General features: G+C 31.5%; 5 protein-coding genes across 6 annotated transcripts in view; 1 reads left to right on the forward strand and 4 right to left on the reverse strand.

Moving 5' to 3' along the window:
- LOC139527517 (S-adenosyl-L-methionine-dependent tRNA 4-demethylwyosine synthase TYW1-like) overlaps window positions 1-9725 on the forward strand; it is a 43479-nt gene extending 33754 nt beyond the window's left edge. For both annotated transcript variants that reach the window (XM_071323021.1, XM_071323022.1), the window contains exon 15: window positions 9427-9725. In XM_071323021.1, coding sequence (XP_071179122.1) covers window positions 9427-9669 — 243 coding nt within the window. In that variant the 3' untranslated portion in view covers window positions 9670-9725. The remainder of the gene's footprint in view (window positions 1-9426) is intronic.
- LOC139527507 (uncharacterized) lies at window positions 1044-6132 on the reverse strand. The gene is made up of 2 exons (XM_071323005.1): window positions 6045-6132; window positions 1044-3112 (listed from the first exon to the last, which is right to left on the reverse strand). Exon 2 carries the CDS (start codon window positions 3107-3109, stop codon window positions 1454-1456), a length of 1656 nt encoding a protein of 551 aa, XP_071179106.1. The 5' UTR covers window positions 3110-3112; window positions 6045-6132; the 3' UTR covers window positions 1044-1453.
- Window positions 9726-13336: 3611 nt separating the features above from the next.
- Window positions 13337-17427, reverse strand: LOC139527508 (uncharacterized). Its single transcript, XM_071323007.1, has 2 exons — window positions 17332-17427; window positions 13337-15076 (listed from the first exon to the last, which is right to left on the reverse strand). The coding sequence occupies exon 2, from the start codon at window positions 14459-14461 to the stop codon at window positions 13415-13417; it is 1047 nt and encodes a 348-aa protein (XP_071179108.1). The 5' UTR covers window positions 14462-15076; window positions 17332-17427; the 3' UTR covers window positions 13337-13414.
- Window positions 14471-15073, reverse strand: LOC139526343 (tripartite motif-containing protein 42-like). Its single transcript, XM_071321477.1, has one exon. It carries the CDS (start codon window positions 15071-15073, stop codon window positions 14471-14473), a length of 603 nt encoding a protein of 200 aa, XP_071177578.1.
- Window positions 17428-20371: 2944 nt separating the features above from the next.
- LOC139527509 (uncharacterized) lies at window positions 20372-23773 on the reverse strand. Its single transcript, XM_071323008.1, has 2 exons — window positions 23693-23773; window positions 20372-22108 (listed from the first exon to the last, which is right to left on the reverse strand). The coding sequence occupies exon 2, from the start codon at window positions 22103-22105 to the stop codon at window positions 20450-20452; it is 1656 nt and encodes a 551-aa protein (XP_071179109.1). The 5' UTR covers window positions 22106-22108; window positions 23693-23773; the 3' UTR covers window positions 20372-20449.
- Between the last annotated feature and the right edge of the window lie 1801 nt (window positions 23774-25574).

Consider the following 25574-nt stretch of genomic DNA (forward strand, 5'->3'; position numbering starts at 1 on the left):
AACTAATTTTCTGAGTGATAGCTAGTTTTATAAATGTTTTTTTTTTGTGTCTGTTAATTTTAATTTTTACTTGATCCTGTTTGGGGTTCCAGATATGAAAATGCATCAGATAATAATCTATTATTTATAAGTTAAAAAGTTAAAATTAAGATAAGATAAGTTGCAGATCTATATAAGTATGTTACAAATGAAAGAGTAATATTGGGAACCATCAACTATATACATAAAGTTTGATTTTGATTTCAACACTAAGTGATAAGATAACACACATCTGTTAATTTTCAATGCAATCGACCAATTATAATTGAAGTGACAGATTTATTAGAAAACTATTATTTATATTAGATTGTGATTTAAAAATGATTATAACATCACATCTCTTTTATAATCCTGGTACCTTTGATATCTCTTTAAGTCATATCTAATTGTGTAGTCTATGGTGAACTCATATTTAATTTTAGATTTACATTATTGAATCATGGATATAAAGGTTGTTTTGTTTCCATTTGAACAGAAATGGTTTACTCAGTATATCATCAAAACTTGAAATATGGGGGTTCCTGGATATGCTGATTCTAGCAATGTCCTTAGATTGGATATTGGATCATAATAGGTAAATGTTTAACTTCAAATTTTTCAGTTCTTTGAACACATTTATTTTGTGTCACAAACACATGCTGTATCAAATATTCAATCACAATCCCAATTCAGAGCTGTTAAGCTTAAATATTGTGTCCATACTTGCTCAACTGTTCAGGGTTTGACCTCTGCAGGAAAATCAGATTTGCTATCTCTCTGACAGCCTCTTGTCTTAACTTAAAAAAAAGTAGCTTTTTATTCTTAAAATTGCAGTGTTAAACACAGAAGCAATGCGGCTATGAACAGGATGAATTAGTGGCTTCATATCTTAATAGGTGAACATATCACCTTTTTAACTTTTTTTTATTCGTGCGTCACTGATGAGTCTTTTGTAAACGAAACGCGCGTCTGGCATATATACAAAATTTAGTCCTGGTATCTATGATGAGTTTATTTTTTACTGTTCTCATCTGTATGACCCTTAGGACAGATAGTACTGCCTTACAAGGTTAATATGCATTACAAAACTCTACCGTTTATCGTTTTTTATTCGGTAAATATCTACACAGAGACAATATTATTTCGGACGGTTATCAATAATTCTCGATGAACCCAATGTAACAACTTTAAAAGTGATGACGGAAAGTAATAAGAAAGCACTGTTCCCTTGAATTTTTTAAAGATATTTCGTACTATTTCATGGGAAATCACCAGTATGAAGATTTGTATAGTTTTCTTCCATACAAAATGTCTTTTTATGATAAAAAAGATATACTCAATTATATAGTCATATTTTTTTTTAAAGTATCTTCTTTATTCAAACAGATGCAAAGGTAAATGTTCGTTTACTTTTCAACCGATTATTCTTTGTTTTTTATTTGCACAAAAATACCAATATCTCTCTTGTAGTGACATTTGAAATAAACAGTTTAGAAAAGTCGTTACTGAATTCAAAGCCATATGGACATTTAAATTCCTCACTTTTTGTCAAAATAGTTTTGATAGATTTATCTTCAAACGAAAACAGCTTAAACTTTGCTGGTCCATATTCCATTAAATATGCATTGTTTGAGCTGTCGGTTTTAACAGCCATCACTCGACTAGTATCATCTGAGGACATTGATACAATGGTTCCGTCTAATTTAACACAATTTAATTTCGATTTTACAACATTAGCTTGAGCATAATAAAGTTGAGTTTTTGGTCCAATTGATAGGGAGTGTACTAAGCTGCCTCCAACATCAAGTGTTCTCTTTAAGTCACCGGTTTTGCTTACAATGTATATTTTGCCGGAACTACCTACAGCAATTTGATCGTCAATAAGTGTAATACCATGACATCGTCCTGGTGATTTGATCGTTTTTCCTTTCTTCATTGTAACTATATCTACTGGTTGAATAGAGTTTATTGTTGGAAGTGTAATCCATGCTAAATTCTTTTCTTCTTCCATAGCTATCCCCCACTGAATTCCGTCCATTTGAATTGTTGCCAACTGTTGACCTTTGTCTGACATAACATATAAATTGCTACCGGTATAATTACACAGAAATAATCTATTGTCTTTTGTCACACCTATACCGGCAATAAGTGCACCAGCTGCTTTGAATTTGACATCAAGTTTAAATTGTGTTGGCATCTTTCTCTGCTGCTGTAGGGCTTGTGCTTGTTGAACATTAAATGGTTGGTATTTGATATCAAACGAAGACTTCTTTATTTCAATGGAACCAAATGATTTTATAACGGACAACAAATAGGATTCTTTAAGCGAAAGAGAAACATCTTTTTGGCAAGACAGAAGTTGTTGAAAATCCTTGGCTTGACCTTTTAATTCTGCTTTGATATTATGTAGTAACATAAATATTTGACTTTCTGAGCCATATTTTGTGACAGATTCAAACTGTTCGGATATATTTTGTATCTTTGTTCTGCGATCGCATATTTTTTCAAGATCGTCACTAGATTGTTTTGACAGGTTTGTATGTATTTTGTCAATTTCAGACATGATAGCTGCTTCCATTTCTTGAATACGCTTCTTCAATTGTTTCTCCAAGGTTTTAACTTCTTGCTGAACATTCTCTTTACTGTCATTAAGACTGATCATGCCTTTTCTCTTTTTATCTTCCAGCTCGTTAACAGCGGTATTAAGAATATGGACATCCGTGTTAATTTCTTCATACATGGTTGAACGTTTGACTCCTTTGGCAGCTACTTCAATTGGCAGTAACTTTTCACAAGATCGATGATCATTAGCCATGCATGACTGACAGCACAATGTATCGTGGTCACAGCAAAAGTATTCTAAAAGCATATTCGGATGAACATCGCATGATTTATTGACAACGACTGGATTTCCGTCAATTACGTTGACATCAATAACATGATGGGATGCACATGATTTAATGCTTCCGTGAACATCTAAACATTCGGAACACAGTGCATCCTCGCAGTCTGTGCAATACTTTATAGCTTTGGTGGATTTACTTCGTCTTGAACAGGTTCCACAAAACATGTTTGGGGATTTTGACGCCATTTCCTGAAAAAAAAATTAAACACTTTAATTTTGTATTTTTATGCGTAGAATATAGATGAAATTTGAATATATTTGATGCGGAATATCTGACTGTCTTCATACTTATATTTGAAACTATATATTCGAAAACTTACATATACAAACTGTAACTAAAGTCAACGTATGTTATTTGATTTGTTACCTATTATTTCTTATTATTAGTCGTCTACAATAGTTGTTGCTTAAGACTACTTATGTGTCATCACTCCTATATTAGTTTGTATGTGACTGAATGTGTTCCCATGCCATGTTTTGTTTATTAGTAGCATTTTTTGTTTTTTGTTGTTTTGTTGACACGGATTCCCTGATCATAAGTTTGTAATTATTATCAAGAAATTAATTTCACATTTGGTAAACCTCTTAGCGTTGTGATAATTATCTTTAAAGACCACTACATAAACATGATAAAGTGATCTATAATTAGAGAATTCAAAATAAATATTTAGGCATATATACGGTGTATATTATTCTAAATTTCATGTTTTTGTGGGTTCATATACTAGTAATACATAATGATTATGTCATATTTAAGTCAGTGGTATAAAGTTTTCAAAAACATAGTTTCAATATGATATGTTTTGGCAAATTTGAATTTAAGGGGTCAATTTATGAATGATGACTATTATTTGACGTATGTATTTATTGGTAGTGTATTTAAGGCTGGTTATTTCAGACATTAAAAGTTTCTATATATAATACCTATAAGGATTTACTCTTATATATGTACAGATAAACTCGTTATTTGTAATGTTTGAAAACAAGAATAAAAATGCAGATCGATGGCATTATGATTGCATGTGGAAATCACACAGATCTATGAAAACGTAAAGCAGTTCACAGCAGAGATGTTATCTAAAGATGAAAATGCCAAACAATCTTCTGGTATGTTAGTCTAATAACATTGCTAATGTACACTCTGCTACGTTTGTTTAGTTAAAAAAAAGTGTGAAATGCTATTATCAGCGCGACAAGTTCATATTGGTTTACCCAAAATATGGTAACATTGACTAATTGAAATAACATAAAAGAGCAGGAGATGAGAAAACTCCTAAAACTAATTTGAGTATAATTTTGGGAAAACATTTTTAACTCACTAAACTAGAAGCAAAAAATAGGATAAATATATTTTTTTGATTGAACAACAAAAATGGAATCAGATGTGATCAGGCATAAAATGATAAATTGTTTGCTTCCTTCCTGGACACAATTCAGAATTTGCATTAATTCTATTAAACTGATATTATTAGTTACATAGTGTGCTAGTGACCTAATACGGTTATATGGGGTCAGTAAATTCCACAGTGAGTGAGAGCGAAGCTCGAATCCCCATATGGAATTTACTGACCCCATATATACCGTATTACGTCACTGGCACACTATGTAACGAATTTATCTTACCGACTATCTTAACGTGTAAAATTTAGACCAGTGACCTATCAAAATAAGCAAGTTTTCATTACAGTTAGCCTTAACATGATTAAGAAACTACTCCATTGATCCTACAAAAACAGATGCCAACAATGACAACTTGTTAGATTTTTAGTGTTTTATGAATTTATTTCAATCTTAATCATCAATTTCTTCGTCTGTTGAAACCTTTACTGAGATTTTTTCTCAGTACTGTTTTGTTTTTCTAAAGGGACGTAACGCCACTACTAACTGTGTATCAAATAAGCCCCGCCTCCCTACTACCTTATATGGAATATAAAGGGACGTATACTCCACTACTAACCGTGTATTAAATAAGCCCCGCCTCCCTACTAACCTAATATCAAATATACACAGTTTCCACAAGGACGCTTTTAACCAATCATATTCCTAGAAATGTATAGGAGGTAAGATAAAATGATATCCTTTTCCAAATATTGGAATTTCAGACCTAAATACTAAACATATCCATACAGTATGACTGGTATAATAAATGCATTAAAGTTACCCCCAGCAAAATCCATAGCGCATAGCTGATTACTTTTGGTAGTTTTAACATCACATTATTTTGGGAAGCGTCTAGTTATTGACATAGATGTACTGAAGTATAAATGGTTATATCTAGTTGAAAATAATAGTACTTCAAAAAGATAAAGCAATCTTGAAAAAAATTATATTAACATAAAAATGATATTAACATAAAAAGCTTTAAAATCGTTCTTTTAAATTTAAATTTTTATAAAGTTGACACAACGAAAAACTGCAAATCAAAACAGCATGAATAAAAATGTAATGTAAGTAACCACCTATCAGTGTCATCAATCAGCATTTCAATGAAGTCAGTGAATAATATAGGACGAACAAAATAATGTAAAATTTATAAACTTGTATGTGTACTATCTTACAAATTTCGTATATTGTTTAATTCTCTTTAAGACCATTAAAATCGTGCAAGGAATATTAAGTGTGATTTATAACTATTTTGTGTTTTATACAAAACAAATTAAATATTCACACCCTATTTGTCTTTACATTTGATATGCATTTATATAGATAATTATATATGGATCAGTCCCTGTTGACCCCGAAGACAAGACAAGATAAGACAAAGGAACTTATCGAATTAAACAAATGCTTTATTTATATATGCAAAACATGCATTGAAAATGTGGAAGTAAATACTAAATCTAGCAGTTGTTTAAGGTGAGATGAACATCTCTGTCTTTAATTCGTAAACAATCAGATATTAAGATCATCGGAGTAAACCGTACGACAGTACTTTGATTTTATCGTACTATACAAGGAAGTATGATTATAATGGATTTACCTGATTTTTATACCGTTCTATTTACACCCCATTTTAAGTATTTTCCCATGTTTCTGAAATTTATGCTTACCTTTACTGTTTTTTGACAGTTCAGCACAATACTGCAGTTATATATTTATATTATTTTAAAGGAATATTTACCTTTCCGATGCAATAATAAAACTTCCACTGGGTGACTTGGACTTGAGTCGACCGATAAAAGGTAGATAACTTGTGTTTGTTTACTACCTGTGTTTAAACCGCATTATAATTGGATACTCTAAAATTGGTTATTATCTATATAGATATAGACAGACATAAAATGTTGAATTTGAACAAGGTTTTGGCAGAAGATGCATCAACCCCTTCCCTGTCAATAATGAATTTTAAAGAAAAGGAAACGAGCGGACATTTTTGGTAAACAATTTTTGCATGCCATATAAAAGATATACAACCTCAGACGAAAGTGGAAACTTTCAAAAGACTTGTTGTATACTTCGACTGTCATTGTCTTTTATTAAACGCCTCGTTTGTCTAAGTTGATATGGTGTAAGAAGTTCAGAATGTTGCGCGTCCAATACCTTTTCGGGACAAACCAAATACAAAAATGTATCGAAAATATAATTTATATCCTTTTTTTTGAGAATTGTGAGCTGTTGGCAGATCTTTGTTTGTGTCTGTTAAATTTAAAAATCTAAAACTTGGGATTATTTTGAGGTTAATATACTATATAGCTCTATGTGTATTGTTAAATACTCCTTTGTTGTTGTTTTGCTGATGTATACTCCACATCTCATTTCTTGCTAATCACTGTCTAGGTATCACAACTTATCCTCTAATTGCGTTCAGTCTTACCTTTTAACAATGCAGAGCGTCATGCTGTTTGCAGAATGTTTTTGGTATCTTAACACTTGTTCCGTTGGAGGTTTACTAATTTATATTTAATTTTAGGAAAACGTGGTTTATACAATAGTTATATTTGAGCTTTGGGTTAGCTTTTAGTGACTGCGAGTTCTTTTAATCGATAGTATATGTCCTTATTGACTTCTATAGTTGTTATTGTTTTGTTGTTAGTTTTGATCTGGGTGAGTATGCTATAAACACGGAACATATACTTTATGCTGTGACTGCAAATGTACCTTGACATTTTTCAGGCGCAATGGATTGTGATGTTTGTCCTCCACCCAAAATTAGTTTATGTGTAGAACTCGGTGGTTGTCCGACTGGACAACTATTATGTGTTAACGGGTGTGGACATAAGTGGTGAATTCTTAACCATTGAAAACAATTCCCAAATATTTCCATCATTCGCAAGGTATGAAAGTACAATAGGAAAACTTAACATCGAAATGAATTAGACAACAATACATTAACTAGAGTACAGTACCTAAAAAAAAGTTAAAAATATAAGTTTATGTTTTTGTAAATTGTCCATAGCATATTAAAAACGGAAGCGATTCTAGCATGAGAAAGGGGGTATGATCAGTATGAGAGTAATTTATAGATTGTCGGAGAATCAAAGTAACTACTAGAAAAGAATAGCAGACGATATATTAAAAAAATGGATACACATTTTTTTACTTTTTTTAAGACTATGTCGTAACATTGATACGAGAATTAAGCACCAAACTATGAGCTTGGTTGAATTAAAAATAGACCGAATCAATGTGCATTGTATAACACGAGTGAAAAAAGAATCCCAAAACAATGAAGTATAAATTATTTACTTTTTTATTTTATTTTAAAAAGTTGTCAATTAAATATCAACAAAGCACCAACCATCTTACAAGCAAAATAATTAGGGGATTATGTGGAAGTATTAAAATTGTAATATTTTATTTAGAATTTAGATTTTTGTATTCTATTAATGTGTTAATCCTTATTTAATCCGTTCGAAAAAAGGATTTGTGAATGTATCTTTTGTTTTTAAAATTACTAGGAAGAAAATTATTTTGAATACGATTCATTTGATATTCACTTGGTAGTAGCAACATTTTTTAGATAAAATATTATCTGTTGAAAATTGACATCTAGGAAGAAATTCAGACAGCCTTCATTTTGTTTCAGAATTATAGAATTTACTTAAACAGTTTGCATTTTTCAGGTTGTTGTGATACATAGCTTTCAAGGTCGATGTGAAGAACAAACTGTAGACATATGACACAGGACTACAGATACCAGAGATTAGAAAGAAATTATCAATTAAATTATAATTTCTTCATTTTGATTCTTATTGTATTAACATACAAATTTACCATGTTCCTTGTTTCCGATTTCTCAGTTCAAAACAAATTGAAACAGAAGTCTCTTAAACTATTATACCTGTTCTCGGACTGTATTTTAACAACGTACAAACAGTTGTATAAACAAATGTACCTTGGCATACGGAGTACTGAAAGGGACTTGATCGTGTTGTAAAATAAAATCCATTTTGTGAACACAAAATTCAATTCTTTCGTAACAGTATCATTCAAGCCTTACAAAACTATGTGATGCATACTTGTTGTATGAAAACTTCCATTTTGTAAACTCATTTGCATACAAAATTGAATTTTGTTACCTGAAATGGACATTAAAATATAAAAGTCAAATTAGGGAGATAAAACTGAATTTGTTCGCAATTTACATGTTCATTTAATTCGTATCCTTCTTTTTTGTGTAGACAAAATTCAGTTTTGTTAGACAGAAATGGAATTCAATACAAAATTGGAGCACCCATATCACAGAGACAGAATTTGACTCTCACCTTTTAAAACAGATAATACTACAAACTATCATCACTGCGAATTGATCATCAGTGTTCTAGGTTGTCTTCTTCTTTGAGTTATATCCTCAGTTCTAGGAGCACCTGTATAACACCTACACCGAATCTTCTAATAGGGCTTTCAAACGGCTATGGGAGACAAACTAATAAACTAATCAAAACTATCAACAAAATAGATCAGTGCATATAAACAGTTCAAGAAACATGAACCTTAAACATTTCAAGTAGTGTTCAAGCCACCTATGAGCGTTTTTTTCTTTTTAGATGTTCATATAATTAAAAAATAATTTCAAAGTTTGCATCAAAATTAATTGTTTAGCACATAGACTATTTTCATATTACCATGTTAAGTATATCAAAGTCCAATAGACTATTTTCTTATTACCATGTTAAGTATATCAAAGTCCAATAGATTATTTTCATATTACAAACATTTGACTTCGAAATTTTAATTATTTGGACAGGTTACCTACGACATCCTGGTACCAAGTCAAGTTAGAGCAACGTAAAGGAGTAAAATCAAGCTTTTAATCTTTACAATTTTTGGGGAAAAGAAACCTCTTCATATTTTCTTAACACGACAAACTCATCAGAAATTAGTAAAATTTCCCCTCAAGTTACACTGATTAAATGTTTGATTCTACTTGTTATGACTGCTTTTAATTGATGTCCTAGGTAACCTGTCAAAAAATAATATTAACTGGAGTCAAAAGTCAATCATATGAAAATAGTCTATTAAATCTTTACAGCTGTAAGAAATGTATTTTTCTTTCATTACAGTTTAAAGTGGATGGTGAATGGTGGACGTGGATAGACTACCCCAAATTTCATCAGTTAGTTAAGGGCTTTAATGAATCACAAAAGGCATTCTCTGCTGAAGATTACATGGCTAAGACTCCACCATGGGCTGTGTTTGGAGCAAAGGAACAAGGCTTTGACCCTGTGGAGACCAGATTCTTCAGGAAAAAAACAGAAAGATATTGGAGGATGCTAATATTTGCATATGTTTTATACCTGCTGTGAATTTTTAATTGTTGTCATGATATTGTTATGAAGGATATTAAAATATGTAGCATAAACATGTCAAGAATTCTTGATAATTCTAATGTTGTTTGTTATGGTTATTTAATTGGAGAGTGTTGGGTAACCAAAAGATTAAAACATGTTTACATGTGTTTTATGAACTCAAAAGTACGAATTGTTATCAGGTGAGATGTTTTTTTAAGTGTTGTTAAAATCTTTTATCTCTGGATATGTGAACTTGATTTTGAATAATATGTTATAAAGACTCTGTCTCGTTATCACATAATTGTGTGCAATAGACTTTTAATTTCAGTTTGCGAATGAGTGAGAAGTTTGATGAACATGTCCATTAACCCCTTCATCATGTTCATTATAACCTATATCACCATAATAAATCATATTTATCCATCACATATTCTTAGTCATTTATGTTTTATATCGAGCTAACACGAAGGTTATTTATGAAACAGGTGTTCTACAAAGTTCCATTTTTATGTTTTTCTACTCGTTTTATGGTTGGGCAATATTTTTGCTTCATTTATCCTATTTTCTTTATAAGCATATTACGGTAAACTGAATTATAAAAAAGCTCTGTTTAATGAATATGATAGAATTTGTACAGATTCAATACAAAGATGTCTTTTCTATTTGTTCATTGTATTGTTAATTTCTCATTGCATTTTTACATTTTTGTCAAGCCTGCAACTTCTGTTGCAAAAAGCTCAACATGGGGATAGTGATCCGGCGGTAACATTAACAAACTTCTTAGACGCTTTATATTTCATAAGATAAAAGACCTAGATCCTTCATACTTTGTATTTAGATGCCTTATGTTACAAACTTTCTGTCTGTCATATGTTGATTGTCCTTGACCTCGTTTTCATGCACGGTTCGTATTATGAGGTATAGGATAACCATATTTGGTATGTAGTTACCTTTCAAGGTCATAATACTTGTTTTCACTTAAGCTCAACCTTATTTCATGCATCAGTGAACCAGATGAAATTTCCGTGGTCAAGTCCATGTCTAAAGTACTATAGGTTATAGGTTTACTATGTTTGGTGTATCAAATGATTGTATGGTTTACATGTCCAACCAACAGGTGTCATTTGACCTTGACCTAATTTTCATGGTTACCATTTAAGGGTTGCAGTTAATAACCAATAACTGCAATCCAGATACATTGTAAGTTAAAAAAACTTTGAAGATGTAAAACGCAACAGATTGTTGTGGCATAATGTTCTCATAGCAAGTTCCAAGAATCATAAACAGCATTAGATTTGAGGTTTCAAATTAAAAGAGTTGAAAATGATGAAAAAAAATACTGTAGATAATGCATTTAAGGTTAAAAAAAACTAATTCGACTTGATTGGAATAATATATACATAAATAAAATGTAAAATAGGTTTGCACATTTCGTTTTTTTTGTTCAGATCAAAATTACCTGGTTCTGTACTACCAATCTTCCGACAACCAGTGGGCTTGAGTATGTAATTAAAAGTATTTTAATTTTTTCAGCACTAGTCGGGATATGGTATAGTTTTGACTATAGAGTACCATAGCAGTATTTGGCACATTTTTTTTTCGAATTCTGGGTTCTCAATGCTCTTCAACTTTATAATTGTTTAGGTTTTTAACCATTTTGATCTGTGGCTCACTGATGAGTCTTATGTAGACGAAACACACGTCTAACGTATAAAAATTATAAGTCTTGATAATAATTTACAGCACTGGGTCGATGCCACTGCTAGTGAACGTTTCGTTCCCGAGGGTATCAACAGACCAGTAGTAAGCACTTCTCTGTTTACATGAATATCAATTATATGGCCATTTTATTTAAATTTACTGTTTGCAAAAGTATGAATTATTCGGAATACTACGGGTTTTCTTAAACCAGGCATATATTACCATAGCCGTATTTTGCAGAACTTTTTGGAATTTTGGGTCCTCTATGCTCTTTAACTTTATACTTCTAAAGGTTTCTAACCGTTTCGATAAAAGCGTTACTTAGACCTTCTATAGTTAGAAGACGAAACACTGATGAGTCTTATGTAGACGAAACGTGTGTCTGGCTATTGAAATAATCAGCCTGGAACTTTTGATAACTATTTACACCACTGGGTCAATGCCACTGCTGGTGGACATTTCGTATCACCAGCCAAGTAGTCAGCACTTCAGTATTGACATGAATATCAATTATATGGTCATTTTTTGAAAATTTACTGTTTACTGCAAAAGTATGAATTATTCGAAAAACTATGGATTTTCCACAGCGGTATTTGGCACAACTTTTTGTATTTGTTTTGGTTCTCAATGCTCTTCAACTTTATACTTGTGTGGGTTTCTAACCATTTTGATCTGAGCGTCACTGAGTCTTATAAAGATAAAACGCGCGTCTGGCGTATTAATTTATAAGCCTGGTACCTTTGACAAATATTTACCATACGGTCGATACCACTGCTGGTGGACGTTTCGTCCCAGAGGGTATTACCAGCCCAGTAGTCAGCACATGTGTGTTAACATTAATATTAATTATATGCTCTGTTTGGATTTATAATTATTTTAATCTGAGCGTCACTGATGAGTCTTATGTAGACGAAACGCGCAATATTGCATACATTTTTTTTAATTTTTTTTATTGACAAAGACATTTTCCACATATCCACAGTATGTTGTTTTTGAGCATGTTATAGTCCGACGCATTTTATGTGAAACAACTCCAAACAGCCATCACAAACCAATAAATACATTGAAATTAACACTTTTCTCAGATTAAGTTCTTAACAACGAACCATTGAACTGTTTGTTTTGCCTTTGACACTACTCAACTGCTCTTTGGTCAGATTGATGTTTCTTTGACACACTCCATATTGCCATTCTCAATCAGTTTAGTATCTTTATGAACATCAAAACAATTTACACTTAAAACAATTTGAACACTATTTGTTAAATAGTATTATTATTATTATTATCATTATTACTCAAATTATTCACTACATACCAAAGAATTAAGCAACAAAACTATAGAAGGTTTAAGTTTAAAAAATCTAGCCTACTAGCAGTACTTAATGTAACAATAACATAATGTAACTGTAGACACAAATATTATTGTCGCATCAGTAATTAATCGGTTCCTTACCCCACGCTATATTCCGGTAATTAGTCTCCAATGTAACAATATTTTTTTTAATTATTGTTACATTTCCATGTAACCATAGCCAGTGCTCTTTCTTAACTCAAAACAAAGTAGCTATTAATGCTTGAAAATGCAGAATTAAAAACAGAAGCAATGGGGCTATGAACAGGATGAATGATCGGCTTTATTTCTTAATAGGGTACGTATCACTTTTTACTGTCCTCATCTATATGACCCTTTGGACAGATAGTAATGCCTTACAAGCTAAATATTCTATACAAAACTCACATGTTTATCGTTTTAGATTATGTACATATCTACGCAGAGACAATACTTTTTTGGGTCAGTTATCAATGTTACGTGATGAACCCAATGTAACAATTTAAGTGATGACGACAAGTAATAAGAAAGCACTGTTCGCATGAATTGTTTTAAGATATTTCGTAGTATTGCATGGGAAATTCGTATTATTTTCTTTCATACGAAATGTCTTTCTAATAAAAGAAAAAAACTCAATGATATAGTCATAAAAAATTGAAAAGTAACGTCTTTATTCAAACATGCAAATGAACATGTTCATTTACTTTTCTACCGATTATTCTTTGTTTTTTATGTGCACTGAAATACCAATATCTCTTTGGTATTGCAATTTGAAATACACAGTTTAGAAAAATCATTACTGAAAGCAAAGCCATATGGATTATTCAGTCCTTCATTTTTTGTCAAAAAAGTTTTAATAGATTTATCTTCAAATGAATAAATTTTAAAATGTGCTGCTGCGCATTCTAGTAAATATGCATTTCCTATTCTGTCGAGTTTAACACCAATCAGGTAGTTTACATTTTCAGCAGAGATAGAAGTAACTAATCCATCTAATCCTACGCTTTTCAGTGTGGATTTTCCTATATTACCCTGAGCATAATAAAGTTGATTTTTTTGTCCAACTGATATGGAGTGTACCTCGCTGCCTCCAACATCAAGTGTCTTCTTTATCTCACCGGTTTTGCACATAATGTATATTCTACCGTAACTACCTACAGCAATTTGATCGTCAATAAGTGCAATACCATGACATCGTCCGGGTGATTTAATCAGTTGTCCTTTCTTCCTCATTGTAACGACATCTACTGCCTGGACGGAATGTTTATCTAGTAGTGTGACCCATGCTGAATTCGCTTCTTCTTCCATAGCTATCCCCCACTGAGGTCCGTCCATTTGTATCGTTGCCAACTGTTGACCTTTGTCTGACATAACATATAAATTGCTACTGGCAGTATTACATAGGAACAATCTATTATCTTTTGTCACACCTATACCGGCAATAATTGCACCAGCTGCTTTGAATTTGACATCAAGTTTAAATTGTGTTGGTATCTTTCTCTTCTGCTGCAGGTTTTGTGCTTGCTGACCCTTAAACGGCTTGTATTTGATATCAAAGGAAGCCTCTTTCATTTCCACTGAACCAAATGATTTGATAAAAGACAACGAATCGGATTCTATAAACGAAAGAGATACACCTTTTTGTGACAATAACAGATCTTCGAAATCATTGGCCTGACAGTTCAATTCATTTTTCATATTATGAATGAACATAAATATTTGACTTTCTGATCCATGTGTTGTGACGGATTTAAATTGTTCTGAAATATTTTGCATCTTTTTTTGTCAATCGCATATTTTTTCAAGGTCGTCACCTGATTCTTTTGACAGGTTTGTATGCATTTTGTCAATTACAGACATGAGATCTGCTTCCAATTCTTGAATGCGCTTCTGCAATTGTTTCTTCAAGTTTGTAACTTCTTGCTGAACAATCTCCTTACTGTCATTAAGACTGAGCATGGATTTTCTCTTTTTATCCTCCAGCTCGTTTACAGCAGTATTGAGAATACGGACATCATTGTTAATTTCTTCATACATGGTTGAACGTTTGACTCCTTTTGCAGCTACTTCAATTGGCAGCAGTTTGTCACATGACCGATGGTCACTAGCCATGCATGACCGACAGCACAATGTATCATGGTCAGAGCAAAAGTATTCTAAAACCATACCCGGATGAGCATCGCATAATTTATTGACAATGACTGGATTTCCGTCAATCACGTTGACATCTATAACATGATGGGACGCACATGCTTTAATTGTTCCGTGGACATCTAAACATTCTGAACACAGTGCATCCTCACAGTCTGTACAGTACTTTATAGCTTTGGTGGATTTACTTCGTCTTGAACAGGTTCCACAAAACATGTTTGGGGATTTTGACGCCATTTCCTTAAAATAAAATATAACACTTTTATTTTTTATCAGTTTGGTGTTATTAAATTGATCAATTTGTCTGCGTTCAAACATATATTTGAAACTGAATATATTTGATGCGGAATATCTGTCTGCCTGTAAACTTATATTTGAAACTGAATATTCGAAAACTTACACAAACAAGTTGCGATGTATGTAAATTGATCAGTTACCTATTATTTCTTACTCTTAGTCTGTCTACCATAGCTGCTGCTCAAGACTGCCTATGTGTCATCACACCTAAATATGTGAGTGTATGTTTTCCCATGCCATATTTTGTTTTTAATAGTATTTGTTTTGTTTTTGTTTTGTTGACACGGATTTCCACGTAATAGATTTGTAATTATTATTAAAAAAAATAGTTCACATTTGTATTTGTATCTTAGCTAACATTGTGATAATTATCTTAAAATATCACTGAATTAAGTAATCTATAATTGGAGAAAAAAATATTTATAGATAATTATACGATGTAAATTCAAGCGAATTTTATGGTTTATGAGGGTTAATATACTAGTAATACATAACTTACTGTATTATCTTTAAGTCAGTGGTATCAAGATTTCAAAAACATACTAGTTTCAATTTGATATTTTTGGACACATTTACTTTAAAGGGGTCAGTTTATGAATGATGTCAATTATTTGACGTATTTATTGCTAGTGTATTTAATTCTGATCATTTCAGATATGTGAAGTTTTTATACACTTTTTATAGTTGCAGAATCGTAGCTCTAAGATCCTTATTTTATTTTTATTATGGTCCGCAAATAGTAAGACAATAACATCAGGACCTAAGAGCTACGGTACTGCAGCTATATCTTTTGCAGACCTCAAGATAAAAGGAAACATTGTTATAATTCATAAAACATTATCATTACAAGGATTAACTCTTATATATGTAGATATAAACTCGTCATCTGTATGTAAACAAAAATAGAAATTCAGATCGATGGCATTATAATTCTGGATAACACACAGAAATAGACACGAAAATGAAAACGTAAAACAGTACAGAACAGAGATTTCATCTCAAGATAAAAATGCCAAAAAAAAAATAATTCTGGTATGTAAGTGTTATAACATTGCTAATTTATACCCTACAACGTTTCTTTCTTTTTTAGTGGTGTGGAATGCCACTTTGAGTGATTCTTGCTACACCATGGCTACCAGATTATATTGGTTTACCCAAAATATGATTACATAGACATTGAAATTACATATAAGAACAGGAGATGAGAAGACCCCTAATACTTAGTCATATATATACTTTTAGATTTTAACAAAAAATCTGGACCAGATGTGATCAAACATAAAATGCAAAATTGTGTGCTTTTTTTCTTGGACACAATTCAGAATTTGGTGTAATCATATTAAACTGAAATATGCTTATGGTAGTTTTAACATTACATTTACTCGAGGAAGCGTCAAGTTATTGATATAGAGGTACTTAAGTATAGATAGTTATATTATATTAAACACAAACATATTAATTCAAAAAGATAGAGCAATCTTGAAAAAGTTTGATATTAAAATAAAGAGCTTTGAAATTGTTCTTTTAAATTTTTATTTTCATAAAGTTGACATAACAAAATACTGCAAATAAAACAGCATGAATAAAAATGTTATGTAAGTAACCACCTATCAGTTTCATCAATCAGCATTTCAATGAAGTGAATAATACATGTAATATAGGACGAACAAAATAATGTAAAATTTATAAGCTTGTATGTGTACTATGTGGAATATCTTTAAAAATTCGGATATTGTTAGATTCTCTTTAAAACCTTCCCAATTGTGCTACGATAACAAATTAAATATTCACACCTTTCATTATGTTCCTGTATTTGTCTTAACATTTGATATGCATTTATATATATAATTGTGAATATGTCCCTGTTTGCCCCGAATACAGGACAAGACAAGACAAAGGAACTTATCGAATTAAACAAATGCTTTATTTTTATATGCCAAACATGCACTAAAAATGTAAACACTAATTCTACCAGTTGTCTACGGTGAGATGAATATCTCTTTCTTTAATTCGTAAACAATCAGGTATTAAGATCATCGGAGTAAACCCGTCGACAGTACTTTTATTTTATCGAACTATTCAAGGAAGTATGGATTTACTTGAATTTATATTTATAAGGAATATTTACCTTTACTAATTTTTACACTTCAACGCCATACTACAGTTATATATTTATATAATTTCAAAGGAATATTTACCTTTCCGATGCAATAGTAAAACTTCCACTTGTTGACTTGGACTTGAGTCGACCGATAAAAGGTAGATAACTTGTGTTTGTTTACTACCTGTGTTTAACCGTATTAATATTGTAAATCATTTAACGATGGAGATATGTATTTTTCAGATTTATATTTAAATTAAATGAGGTGGATATTAACATATAAGTTTATTTCGCCATTTACTTTGTATGGGGGTATGCGTGAACGGGGCGGGGAAGAGGGACGTTAGCTGCTATGATTTTTACAAGACAAGCATTTTGTTTTGTTCTAGCTTTCATCAAAACGAATTTAACAGTAGAACATGAAGAAGGTAGAAATTTTTCGATATATTTTGTTTTCTTGTTCATTAAAGAACAATTCGCCAAATTGTTTTAAAAAAATCGTAAATTTCGAATGGTGAAATTCGGCAAAGTTTCATTGTCAACAAATAATAATAGCTATGGCAATTTTAAGATACTTTCAACCACGATTACAAATATAAGCATGACATTTTAAATTTACTTTTGTAGACATAAAATGGTGAATTTCAACAGAATTTCGACGGATGGTGCATCAACCCCTTCACTTTCAAGATGAATTTTAAAAAAATAAATAAACGAGAGAACATTTTCGGTAAACATTTTATTGTATGTCTTAAAAATAAACACCCTCATACGACAAACACAGTGGAAACTTTCAGACGACTGGTTGTATTTGTTGTTGTCGCAAGTGGCTAAAGTGTGATTCAGATATTGTTTTTTTTAACATGTCGATGATGATATAAGCTAACATTGTTTAATTTCTGATATTAATAGCCTTCCATACAAATCATTTGAAAATCAACACACCGTAGTCAAGCAATTAGAGAGAAAATTTATTATTTTGCTGGCTTAAACAATTTCTTCTTTTTGTTTTAGTTGAGAGAAAACATAGAACGGATATATTCATGTGAATATTTTACCTGACACTTTTCAAGTTTGCTCCAATATCTCTAAGGAAGTTAGTTGTTGTGTCATTCATTAATACAATCAATAAGCGACGCATTATACGTACTAAACTAGGACATGCTCGATTCAACTTGAAAATGTAATACATAATAGATCAACATAAGCTTAGGTATACGATTCTTTTGTACAGTTTGTCTCAAAAAATTATGTATCCTTGTTTACAAACTGTCTGTTATTAATGCTTTGAAATCTAATGAATAGTTTCAATGCAATCAAATTGTAAAAACAGATAATGATAATTAAGAACAACATATAGGACCTCTTCAAAAAGAAACACAAATAGACAAACACAAGACAGACAAAACAAGGATGTGTATTTGATCTTTTACTGCTTAATAATCGACATATATGTTAATTTAATAAATGATTTTTTAATTTGCACCTTTTAGCAATAAATTTCAATATTACTACCAGAAGATATAGTATGATTGTCAGTGAAACATATGTGTACTTTAGACAATCGAATAAAGATTAAAACCATAAAAGTTCAACGTTTCGATATTTTTTCGCGCCTCTATTTTATCTATAAGATGAGTATATCAATGATGCTTGATATGAATGTATTAAAAATACGGGATCTAATCTAAATTTGCAAGATCAATATTATCGCAAATGACCACTGGCAGTCAATATATTCAATCATGCGGACAAGGATTCAGAGCTAAGCATGAGGAGGGAACTTTTCGTTCACCGAAAATAATTTTCTTAGATTTAGAAAACAACAAAGAAGATAAAAAAAAAATTTAAACTTTCGTGCCAGTATAAAGTACAAAAAGACTAGACTGTTTAAATAATATGTTATTCCCTAAGCACCGCTAAAGAAGAATTTGTTGCGTCCTTTTCACATCTTCCGACGAACAGCTGAAATTAGACCCGTAGACACTCAACAATTTATACCGCAGCTAGACTTTAAGAGTTTTATGTAATTATGATTGTAGTTTTAGAATACAGATTTTGTAAACTGTGTCCTCTAGAATATTGTGAAGAATGTTCCCTATTTATGATAATTCCTATTTGTATTTATGTTTTTTAAGATTTCTTGATGAAGGAAAACTAAAAGTAAGTGCTTCAAATGCTTCGAATTCAAAACATGCTGTTTGAAGATGCATGGATTTGACAAAAGTCCCATCAGGGCTTTATACATGTATCTTTCACCTTTTCAAGTGCTTATGCATACTTCGGTTTCAATTGTTTAGGTTCGAGTATTGCTGACACCGCCATCGTTAAAATATTGAGATCTCCGAAAACATGTTTAACCCTGTTGCATTATTGCGCCTGTTCCAAAGCAGTAGCATCTGGCCTTTGTTAGTCTTGTATGATTTTAAATTGTAGTTTTATGTGTATATTTCGGAGTTAAGTATGATGTATATTATCACTAGTATATATTTTTGTTATGGGGACAGCTAAAGCACGCCTTCAGGTGTGGGAGTTTCTCGCTGTATAGAAGACCCATTGGTGGCCTTTGGCTGTTGTTTGCTCATTGGTCGGATTGTTGTCTCTTTGACACATTCCCCATTTCTATTCTCAATTTTATAAATTTTTCAGTACTAGTCATGATATAGTATTGTGTCTTAACCTAAGAAAGAGTAGCTATTCATGCTTGAAGTTGCAGAATTAAACACATGGAATGTGGCTATGAGCAGGATGAATTAGTGGCTTTATTTCTTAAAAGTCAAACTTATCACGTTTTACTGTTCTCATCTGTATGAGCCTTAGGACATATAGTAATGCCATACGAGCTAAATAGTCAATACAAAACTCACCTGTTGATCGTTTTTGATTCGGTAAATATATACACAAAGACAATATTATGTCAGCCAGTTATCAATGTTACTCGATGAACCCATGTAACAACTTAAGTGATTACAACAAGAAATAAGAAAGCACTGTTCGCAAGAATTGTTTTACAATAATTCATAGTATTTCATTGGAAATCACCAGTAATAAGATTCGTATAGTTTCCTCCCATACAAATGTCTTTATATTAAAACCAAACTACTTTTTTAAAATGCTATAGTTATAAAAAAAAAATAAAAACTAACTTCTTTATTCAAACAGATGCAAAAATACATGTTGATTTACTTTTGAACCGATTATTCTTTGTTTTTTTTTTATGTGCACAGAAATACCAATATCTCTTTGGTAGCGAAATTTGAAATAAACAGTTTAGAAAAATCATTACTGAAAGCAAAGCCATATGGCATATTCAGTCCATCCTTTTGTGTCAAAATAGTTTTAATAGATTTATCTTCAAATGAAAACAATTTAAAATTTGCTGCTTTGTATTCCAGTAAATATGTATTCCCTGTTCTGTCGGTTTTAACATCAATTACGTGGTAAGTATTTTCAGAAGAAACAGACGTAACTGTTCCATCTAATCCTACACTTTTCAATGTAGACTTTCCTGTATAAGCCTGAGCATAGTAAAGTTGATGTTTGAGTCCAACTGATATTGAGTATATACTGTTGATTCCAACATCAAGTGTCTTCTTTATTTCACCTGTTTTACTTATAATATATATTTTGCTGGTACAACCAACAGCAATTTGATCGTCAATAAGAGCAATACCATTACATCGTTCGGGTACTTTGATCAGTTGTCCTTTCTTCATTGTAACTATATCTACTGGTTGAATAGAGTTTATTCCTGGTAGTGTAATCCCTGCTAAATTTTTATCTTCTTCCATAGCTATCCCCCACTGTACTCCGTCCATTTGAATGATTGCCAACTGTTGACCTTTGTCTGACATAACAAATAGGTCGATACCAGATTGATTACACAGAAACAATCTATTTTCTTTTGTCACACCTATGCCGGCAATACCTGCACCAGATACTTTGAATTTAACATCAACTTTGAATTGTGTAAGCATCTTTCTCTGCAGATGCAGGTATTGTGCTTGCTTGACATTAAACGGTTGGTATTTGATATCAAGACAAGACTTCTTTATTTCAATGGAACCAAATGACTTCATAACGGACAACAAATCAGACTCTTTAAGCGAAAGAGAAACATCATTTTGGGACGATAGCAGTTCTTGAAAATCATTTGCATTACAGTTCAGTTCTTTTTTTATATCATAAATGAACATGAATATTTGACTGTCTGATCCTTGTGTTGTGAAGGATTCAAACTGTTCAGAAATATTTTGTATCTTTTTTCGTCGATCGCATATTTTTTCAAGGTCGTCACTTGATTCTTTTGACACGTTTGTATGCATTTCGTCAATTTCAGACATGACAGCTTCTTCCATTTCTTGAATGCGCTTCTGCAATTGTTTCTTCAAGGTTTTAACTTCTTGCTGAACATACGCCTTACTATTATTAAGACTGACCATGCCCTTTCTCTTTTTATCTTCGAGTTCGTTAACAGCATTAATGAGAATACGGACATCTGTGTTAATTTCTTCATACATGGTTGAACTTTTGACTCCTTTGGCAGCTACTTCAATTGGCAGTAGTTTGTCACAAGAGCGATGATCACTGGCAATGCATAACCGACAACACAATGTATCATGGTCAGAGCAAAAGTATTCTAAAACCATATCCGGATGAACATCGCATGATTTATTGACAATGACTGGATTTCCGTCAATCACGTTGACATCTATAACATGATGGGATGCACATATTTTAATGCTTCCGTGAAAATCTACGCAGTCTGAACATAGTCCGTCCTTGCAGTCTGTACAATATTTTACAGCTTTGGTGGATTTACTTCGTCTGCCACAGGTTCCACAGAACATGTTTGGGGATTTTGACGCCATTTCCTGAAAATAAAAGGAAACACTTATTATTTTTTTTGTGGTGTCATTAAATTTGATAAATTATTCTGTGTATAGACCTATATGTGAAACTGAATATATTTGATTTGGAATATCTGTTTGCCTTCAGACTTATATTTGAAACTGAATATTTGGAAACTTACATATATAAACTGTCACTAAAGGCGATTTATGTAAATTGATTAGTTACCCATGATTTGTTCTTATTAGTCTGTCTACAATAGTTGCTGCTCTAGACTGCTAATGTGTCATCCCACCTTAATAAGCCAGGATGTGACTGTATGTTTTTCCATGTCATGTTTTGTTTATTCATAGCATTTGTTTTGTTTTTGTTTTGTTGACATGGATTCCCTGGTAATAGATTTGTAATTAGTATTAAAAAAATAATTTCACATTTGTGTATTTGGCAAACGTCTTAGCTAGCATTGTTATAAATATCTTAAAATATCATTTAATTTAGTGATCTATAATCATGATAATGGAACATATTTAAAGGTATTTATACGGTGTAAATTTATTCGAATTTCATGGTTTATGAGGGTTCATACACAAGTAGTACATAATTGATTCTATCATCTTTTAGTCCGTGGTATAAAATTTTCAAAACCATAGTTTCAATGTGATATACTTGGAAATATTTACTTTAAAGGGGTCAGTTTATGAATGATGTCGATTATCTGACGTATTTATTGATAGTGTATTAAATTCTGATCATTTCATATTTTCCAAGTTTTCATAAACTTTTTTAGCTACAGAACCGTAGCTCTTAGGTCCTTATCTTATTTGTATGGTTCGCAAATAGTAACAAAAATAACATCAGTATCTACGCGCTACGGTTCCGCAGCTATATATTTTTGTAATTCAAAAAGATGAAGAAATCTTGGAAATGTTTGATATTTTAACTTAAAAGCCTTTAAATCGATCTTAAAAATTTGGATTTTTACGAAGTTGTTGACAGAACAAAATACTGCAAACAAAAAGTAAAGGTTAGTTACCACCTATCAGTTTCATTAATCAACAATACAATGCATTTGGTGTAATATAGGACAAACAATAAAATTATATGTATGTGTACTATCATTTGACTGTGTGAAATATTTGGATATTGTTTAATTCTTTTTAAAACCTTCTCAATTGTGCTACGAATATTAAGCGTGATTTATAAAAAATTATAATAGTATGTAATTATGAAACAGTCTCTATTGATTCCGAAGACAAGACAAGACAACAGAACTTATCGAATTGAACAAATCTTATACTTTTATAGGCGAAACATTCACTGAAAGTTGAAATAATACCAGTTCTATTATTTGTCTACGGTGAGATGAACATCTCTATCTTTAATTCGTAAACAATCAGATAGTAATTAGATTATCGGAGTTGACCGTATTACAGTACCTTGATTTTATCGTACTATACAAGGAAGTATGATTTATAATGTATTTACCTGATTTTTTATATTGTCATTTACGCCTCATTTGTCTATGTTTCTGATATTTATGCTTACCTTTACTAATTTTCACACCATACTGCAGTTATACATTTATATAATTTTAAAGGAATATTTACCTTTCCGATGCAATAACAAAACTTCCACTGGTTGACTTGGACATGAGTCGAACGATAAAAGGTAGATAACTTGTGTTTGTTTACTACATTTAACCGCATTATTATTTTAAAAAAGATTAAACGATGGTAATATGTATTCCTTTCAGATTCATATTTATTGCAATTAGAAATTAAGCAATACCACATTGTTGTCATTCAATGAGGTGGTTATTAACATATATAAGTTTATTTTGGAAGGGGGTATGCGTGAAGGGGGCGGGGGAAAAGGGACAGTAGTTGCTATGGTTTTTACAAGACAAACATTTTTTTTAATAGCTTTCATTAAAACCAAATTTACGGTAGAAAGTTTGGTATAAAAAACTGATTTTTTTCGACATATTTTCTTTTGATATTCTTGTGTCAGAAAACCAAAATATTTGAAAATTTCGTTAATCATGTTAAATTCAGATGTTCAACATGTTCAAATTCGACAACGTTTGTTATTTTCATGGTCAATAAACTATAATAGCTTTGGCAGTTTTTCTGCAGGAATTACACGATACTTTCAACCATTTATATACCTTCAGACTACAAATATTAGCATGACATTTCAAATTTACTTTTTAGACATGTATGTTTATACTTCAAATGTTGACATTCATAAATATTCCGAATGGGAACAAGTCTTATATACACACAATACTATATGCATACATGTATATTAGTGTTTTTGACGTTTTTTTGGTACTCAAAAATTGGTAATTATCTATATACTACAGACACAAAATGATGAATATCAACAAGGTTTTGGCAGATGATGCATCAAACCCTTCCCTCTCAATGATGAATTTAAAAGAAAAAGAAACAACAGGACATTTTTGGTTAACAATTTTTGCATGCCATAAAATTACGCACATGACATTTTTGGTTAAGAAATTTTGCAGAAAACACAGATGAAACTTTCGGAAGACTAGTTGTATATTTGTTCTTATCGCAATTGACTGAATTGTGATTCAGATATTGATTTTAAGCTCACCTGGCCAGAAGGGCGAAGGACCAGGTGAACTTTTCTCATTACTTGGCGTCCGTCGTCCGTCGTCTGTAGTCTGTAAACTATTAAAAAAATCTTCTACTCTGAAACTACTGAGCCAAATTCAACCGAAATTTTCCACAATCATCATTGGGGTGTCTAGTTTAAAAAAGTTGTTCGATGACCAACAAAGATTGCTACCATGTCTTAAATAGAACATAGGGGGTAAAATGTAAGTTGTTGCTTATATCTCTGAAATCAAAGCCTTTCGAGCAAATCTGACATGGGGTAAAATTGTTTTTCAGGTGAAGATCTATCTGTCCTTAAATTTTCAGATGAGTCTGACAGCCCGTTGTTAGCTTCTGAATTGGTAATTCTAAGGTAATGTTGCCGTTTTTTGTTATTATCTTGAATATTCTTATAGATAGAGATAAACTGTGAACATTTATAATGTTTAACGAAGTAAGATCTACAAATAAGTCAACATGACCAAAATGTTCAGTTGACTCATTAAGGAATTATTGCCCTTTATGATTATTTTTTAACAATTTTTCATAAATGTTTGTAATCTTTTACAAAAATCTTCTATTCTGAAACTACTAAGACAAATCTAACCAAACTTGTCCATAATCATCATTAGGGTATTTAGTTTAAAATATGTGTTATATGACCCTGCTTGGGAACCAAGATGGCCGACATGGCTAAAAATAGGAAATAGGGTAAAATATAATTTAATTTAAAGTATAATTGCTCATATCTCTGTGACTAAAGCATTAAGAGCAAATCTGACAGAATTAAATTGTTCATTACTTCAAGATCTATCTGCCCTGAAATTTTCAGACCAATCAGGCAACCTGTTGTTGGATTGCTGCC

The sequence above is a fragment of the Mytilus edulis genome, chromosome 6 (assembly GCF_963676685.1).
Source record: "Mytilus edulis chromosome 6, xbMytEdul2.2, whole genome shotgun sequence".
Taxonomy (NCBI): domain Eukaryota; kingdom Metazoa; phylum Mollusca; class Bivalvia; order Mytilida; family Mytilidae; genus Mytilus; species Mytilus edulis.

Excerpts from the sequence above, each read along its gene's own strand:
- LOC139527507 (XM_071323005.1), bottom strand. The coding sequence starts at position 3,109 with ATGGCGTCAAAATCCCCAAACATGTTTTGTGGAACCTGTTCAAGACGA.
- LOC139527508 (XM_071323007.1), bottom strand. The coding sequence starts at position 14,461 with ATGCAAAATATTTCAGAACAATTTAAATCCGTCACAACACATGGATCA.
- LOC139526343 (XM_071321477.1), bottom strand. The coding sequence starts at position 15,073 with ATGGCGTCAAAATCCCCAAACATGTTTTGTGGAACCTGTTCAAGACGA.
- LOC139527509 (XM_071323008.1), bottom strand. The coding sequence starts at position 22,105 with ATGGCGTCAAAATCCCCAAACATGTTCTGTGGAACCTGTGGCAGACGA.